The sequence below is a fragment of the Rhincodon typus genome, unplaced genomic scaffold (genome assembly GCF_021869965.1).
Source record: "Rhincodon typus isolate 14 unplaced genomic scaffold, sRhiTyp1.1 hic_rhity00000051, whole genome shotgun sequence".
In the NCBI taxonomy this organism is placed as follows: Eukaryota; Metazoa; Chordata; class Chondrichthyes; order Orectolobiformes; family Rhincodontidae; genus Rhincodon; species Rhincodon typus.
Window position 1 is genome coordinate 21,248 of NW_025965689.1, and position 6,551 is coordinate 27,798.

A 6,551-nucleotide genomic window follows, 5' to 3' on the forward strand; every position below is an offset into this window, starting at 1 on the left:
CATTCGTCAACGATATTTTCGAGCGCATCGCGGGGGAGGCTTCCCGCCTGGCCCATTACAACAAGCGCAGCACTATCAGCTCCCGGGAGATCCAGACCGCAGTGCGGCTGCTGCTGCCCGGGGAGCTGGCCAAGCACGCCGTGTCGGAGGGTACAAAGGCGGTAACCAAGTACACCAGCTCCAAGTGAGACACCACGTTGTGCTGAAAAAAACACAACCAAAACCCAACGGCTCTTTTAAGAGCCATCCACAGCTTCCCTGAAACAGCTGAACTATTACGTTAATTTCTGCACAACATTTGTATTTTATAAATCTTCTGTAAATTAACAAGTGATCCCTGACCCTGTGCGCGCTTGTTCTCGGATGTGTTCATACACATCTGTAATCGCTGCCTGTGGACAGGGATCATGTTGAACACCAATGAGCTATTTTGAGCTATTTTGAGCAATTTCTGTGTGATCGTGTTACCCTCTCACTCAATCGATTCAGAAGCTACAAGACCCGGTGGGGTATGCAAAAGGGCAAGCAAGAAAATATACTTTTCCTCCGAGTTCCATTTCACCCTTTTGTTTTATTTCCAGATCTCCTCGCGGGTTTTGTCAGGTTGCTGAGGCTTTTTGCTATCGGGGAGATACTTTCAAAATGAGCCGAGATAAAACCAGAACAGCTGCCGGACTGACATAGTAAATGTGGAGCTTTTGCTGAACTCTGATCGAGTGCAATAAGGGAGGGCCGCTTTTAAATATTCTCGAAAAACCGTGTCCGCAATTAATGCGCTCACCTGGAAGAACGTTATCGAATGTTTTATTAACTTATCGGGTGTTTTTGAAATGCGAAATAAATTAGTTGCAGAGTGCAGATTTTGGCGCTTTTTTGTTTCCGCTTGCATTTAATGTTCAGAAAATCCAATTCTAGGTCAGAAATTAACATATTCAAGGAGGTGAGGGAAAGGGAGATTATGTAAAGTATACATTCAGAATCTAAAAGTAAATTAACTCGAGTATTCGTGCATTCTATTGTGTTCACCTTCCTACTTTTTGGTACATATTGGCGGGCTTTTCAAATCAGAAAGAAAGCGGTTGATGATTTGCCGCTGGTATTTGCCGGCCTCCTCCCCGGGCCCTCACCGGATTGGTGAGTGAAGCAGATATCTGATTGGGAATTGAAACGACTTTAAGAGAAGCTAAACAATGTGGCCAATGTGCAATGACCGCACCATCATTCCTCCCGAAGGTATAAGAGGGCGGAATGTGGGCGTATTGCATCATTATCTGTGAAAGTGCTTGTAATGTATTGGTAATGTCTGGGAGAGGAAAAGGCGCTTCAAGGCCAAGTCCCGGTCGTTCCTGCAGTTCCCTGTGGGCCGTGTTCACAGGCTCCTGAGAAAGGGTAATTATGCTGAGCGTGTGGGTGCCGGAGCGCCGGTCTATCTGGCCGCGGTACTCGAGTATCTGACGGCTGAAATCCTCGAGCTGGCTGGTAACGCGGCCCGGGACAACAAGAAGACCCACATCATCCCCAGGCACCTCTAGGTGGCCGTGCGCAACGACGAGGAGCTCAACAAGCTGCTGGGAGGGGTGACCATCGCTCAGGGTGGGGTGTTGCCCAAGAAAACCGCCGCTGGGGGCGCCACTAAAAAGTGAAGAGACCGTTATTTCGTCTGACAACCCAAAGGCTCTTTTAAGAGCCACCCACGACATCAGTGAAAAGCAGCTAGACCATCCCCTCTGTTGGAATGTCTTTCTGCATTAATTGTTTGATGTCCGTTTAATTCCCTTTGCTATTTGATACTCTTACTGTCACTGTGTGTATGATCTAACATGAAATCTTTACCAACAAGCTGCAGTCAGTCACGTTCACGGAACAGCTGAAACGCATGGAGAGTGAAACGTTTATCACGAATTTATAATGAATTGCAATTGTAATAGCGTTCGGATTGCATTATTTGTTATTGCTCTGTAACTGCCTGTGACTTTAATCATCGTCATATAAATGCATCTCAGTCCCTCGCTCACAACCAGTTTCATATTTCCTGTAACTGCATTTGAGAAGAGCTAAAATGACGCAATGCGTCAAGTAGTAAGTACGAGATAACAGTAGGCCAGGCAGCAGAAAAGTTGACTTTTCGGGTCAGGACCCTTTTTCTGAAAAAGTCAACTTTCCTGCTTCTCTGCTGCCTGGCCTGTTGTGTTCCTCGAGCTCCACATTGTGTTATCTCAACATCCTGGTAAATCTTTTCTGAAGCTCCTCCAGTGCAATAATATCCTTCCCTGACAGGGTGACCAGAACCTGATATAGTGCTTCAGTAAAAGTCTCAAAAATGTCCTGTATTCAAAAGGAGTGAGTAATGAAGCCAGGTGCCACGTGGTCTACAGCTGATGCAAACTTCAAAGAACTGTATACTTGACCCATTAGTTCTCTCTGTTCTCCAACACCATCCAAGGCCCTACTTGTATCTGTACAAGATCTGCTGCTCTGTTTTTCAAAAATGCAATGCCTCAGTACCTCCATCTGCCCGTCCTCAAGCCATTGACCCAATTGATCACGATCTGTTTGTAATCTTCAATAGCCATCTTCACTGTCCACTATGCCACTAATTTTGGTGACCTCTTCAAAATTACGACCCATGCCTTCTAAATTCTCATCTAAATCATTTATTTAAAAGATAAACAAAAGTGGACCCAACACAAGTTGGAGTGGAACACCACTCGTAACAGGCCTCCGGTCCAGAAAGCAACTGCCAAGCTGTCTCCATCTCCTGCCATCAAGCCAGTTTTGTATCCAATTTCCAACCTCACCCCAAGTCCCATGTAATCTTACCCTATTATTTCATCTGCCATGAAGAACATTGTCAAAGACTTTGTGAAGGAGCTTACCCTCCTCATTCCCATGCTTTCCCCCCCCAACCCCTCAAACCCTGGCTAGAAACAAATACTCAGGATGCAGACCAGATTCAGGCAAGTGGAAGATGTTTATTCAAGAAGAAACCAGTTAATGCAGGGAGAGGGCCAAAGGATCTTCCACAAATCTGTTCTCGATGTGAGAAAGCATTTTTCCCTTAATCTACAGCTCAGATCGGAAGAGAGATTAATGACACACTTTGATTTTGCAAGGAATTACAGCATTTTTATACACTACATGTTACAATAATCAAATGCAAAGTAGTCACTGTCCTTCACCTTAATCCAAACACCTCACCCCATGGGACACTGAATCAATCATGGTCATAGGAACAGCATAGGTTCTCATTATGTCATGGTGTTTACGATACATTGTCATCACTGGGCCTTGGGGATCTTTCTATGCATCCTATTAATTCACATTCTATAAGTTGTTAGCTATACTCCTGGTCTGTCCTAGACTTTATCTCTAAGAGCTGTTTGAATCCTATTATTTGTGGTATGATGTGTGACCCCTTTCTAAAAGGATTGATTAAATTTGATATTTCCCACCATCCTGATATATATATGGCAGTTAGTTTTAAGTAACAGCTACATGATTAGCTCTAATCTTATAACAGTAATTAAGGTGTAAAGTTCTGCAGCTACTTTTACCACTAGCACTTTGTCACGAATGAATTGGATCAATCTGTCTTGTTCACAATGTAAGATAAGGCATGTCCTAAAGCTGATTCACTTTCACATGGGTTTAAATGTGTTTTCCTCAACTGCTTGTATTATATTCTGGTTATATGTTGAAACCTACTTCTGTGATTATCAAAATAATTCTTTAAATAGAACGTTTTTTTTTTCTTAATACTATAGTTTAAAAAGCTAACTGCTATGAAATACCTTTAGCTGTTGTTCTTTTTTGTAGCTGTTTAGGGAGTTAGTCTAAGCTAAGATTTAGACCCCTGATGCTATGTCTCCAGTGGAGCAACATCCTTTCATTGATGAGACTGGAGTCATTTATCCGTTCTTAGGCATCCTTTTATCAAAACTGTCTTGATGCTTCTTGACCTGCTGTGTTCATCCAGCTCTACACCTTGTTGTCTCAGATGATGGGTTGCAGGGCCTTTCTACGACCTTGGGCAGATCTCTTCCAAGGTATTAATATGTTTCACTTTAAATGTTAGAGCAGACCGCCCCATTTTGTTTAGTCCTTGTGTGTCTGTTCAAACAGGGGCCGCTTTGTTGTATGCAGGTCACCCCGACACTTCACTAAAGTCCAAGTAAACAATGTCTACCACTCTGCTCTCAATCATCTTGGTTACTACCTCAAAAAATTCAATCAATTTTGAAATATAATTTCCCTCACTCAAAACCATGCTGACTATCCCTAACCATTCTTTGAAAACCCCCGCCTACCCCATACATATGAATCGTATCTTTTGGAATCACCTCCAACAATGTACCCATCACATAATTCAGACTCACAGGCCTATACCTACTAAGCTTCTCCTTACATCCCTTCTTGAAAATAAAGGCACATTAGACTACCTCCAGTCATGCCACACCTCACTGTAGTTATAGATGGTACAAACATTACTGCAAGGGTTTCTGCAATTTCCTTCTTAACTTCCTACAATATCCTCAATACAGTATATCAGATTCTGGACATTTTATTCAACTCTATGCTTTCTAAGACCTCCAACGCTTCCTCTTCTGTAATATGAACTGTTTTCAAAATATCAATATTTATTTCCCAAGTTCTCTAGCTTCTATTTCTCTCCCCCAACAATTTTATTTGTGAAATATTTGTTTTCTATTCCTCCTGTCTTCTGAGTTTCAAAACTCAAATAGGTAGCCTTTGTATTAAGAGCTCGACTCTTTCTCTCTGATCACTCGCTTGCTTTTAATGATCTTGCAGAATGTCTTTGGATTATCCTAAACTTTAACACCAAAGCTATCTTGAATCCCCTCTTTGCTTTCCTGATCTCTTCAGAATGCCCCTACACTCCATAGTGCTCCCTCACTATCACATCAGTAACTAGCCCTGCCGTATTACCGATGAAAAGGTCATTTTTTTTCCTCCTGTCTCTACACTCATTTGGACCCAGTCGTCTCTATCTAATACAATTTCTTTTGTATTCCCAACGAGAACCTCAATATCTTTATTAATCCATTGTTCCTTTATCCTGCCAGCTTACCTTTTAGTCCAAGACGATCATATTAACTCTGAACTTTCATATGACACTTGTGAATGCCTTCCACTTATCAGACATCCCCTTACCTGTGAACACTCTACTACCAATGGGTGGCACAGTGGTTAACACTTCAGAGCACCAGGGACCCGGGTATGATTCCAGCCTTGGGCGACTGTCTGTGTGAGAGTTTGCACATTCTCCCCATGTCTGCGTCGGTTTCCTCCAGGTGCTCTGGTTTCCTCCCACGGTCCAAAGATGTGCAGGGTCGGTGGATTGGCCAAGCTAAAATTGCCCTTTGTGCCCAGGGATATTTAGGTTAGGTGGGTTAGATAGGGGAATGGGTCTGAGTGGGATGCTCTTGGAGGACGGTGTGGACTTGTTGGGCCAAATTGCTGTTTCCACACTATAGGGATTCTATTGTATGACTTTTGAAAGTTCTTGTCTCATACCATTAATATTTGCCTTATTTCAATTAAACATTTTAACTTTCAAGGAAGTATTATCTTTTTCATAACGAGTTTAAAGCTAATAAAATTACCATCATAGACCCAAAGTGTTCCTGCATCATCTCATCAATCACTAGCCCTGCCCTATTATTGAAGAAAACGGTTTTTTAAAACTTTCTTGAACACAATTAGCAAGTTCTTCACTATCCAAACCTGTGGGACTAGTGTAGTCCCACTCAACCTTTGGAAAATTAAAATCACCTATTACAACATTATTATCCTTACTTATGTCTGAGATGTCTCTACATATATGTTCGTCAATGTCCATCTGACTATTGTGGGGCCTATTAATACAATCTCATCAAGGTGATCATTCCTTTCCTTTTTCTAATTTCAACCCACATATTTTCACTGGACAATTGTGAAGAAATATCTTCAATAGTTACAGCAGTTAGGTGTAAGCTGGAATAAGGGAGGGAGACTTTAAAACTAATGAAAAGACGATGTCCCTATCAATACATCGATCAGGAAGCACGTTCATGGAATCTAAACACAGCAGAAAGAGACCGTTTGATTGATCGAATCTGAGCAAACGTTCCGAAGAACATCTACCGAAGTCGGATTAATGAGCAATGGTTGAATTAGATTATTAAGGTTCGACGTTGAGAATAGAAAAAATATATATATTAGATATTGAAAATGAGGTTTAACTGAATCTCTTGAGCAGTATAAAAAGAGTAGGTGCATTCTAAAGAGGGAGATCCGGAGGGCAAAGAGGGGATATGAGATAGCGGTAAGAATAATCCGAGGAGATTCTAAAATAAAATCGTTTAAAGCAACACAGTAGCGAGAGAGAGAGAGAGAGAGAAGCCTCTTGTGGAATGAGGAAACAAATTGTGTCAACTACAGATTTTGTAATCTGAAAATGAAATCAACTCGTTCAGTACACTTGCATTCTTCTGTGTAAAACCGCCTCCTCGGTGGTCGAGAACGCCCTCAACCGTGTCTCCCACATCTCC

The 6,551-nt window shown here is 42.1% G+C and overlaps 1 protein-coding gene across 1 annotated transcript in view; it reads left to right on the plus strand.

Moving 5' to 3' along the window:
- Nucleotides 1-1,716, plus strand: part of LOC125488130 (late histone H2A.2.2-like) — a 13,988-nt gene extending 12,272 nt beyond the window's left edge. Inside the window, exon 2 of the mRNA XM_048621005.1 lies at nt 1,640-1,716. Coding sequence (XP_048476962.1) covers nt 1,640-1,643 — 4 coding nt within the window. The 3' untranslated portion in view covers nt 1,644-1,716. The remainder of the gene's footprint in view (nt 1-1,639) is intronic.
- Nucleotides 1,717-6,551: the final 4,835 nt, after the last annotated feature.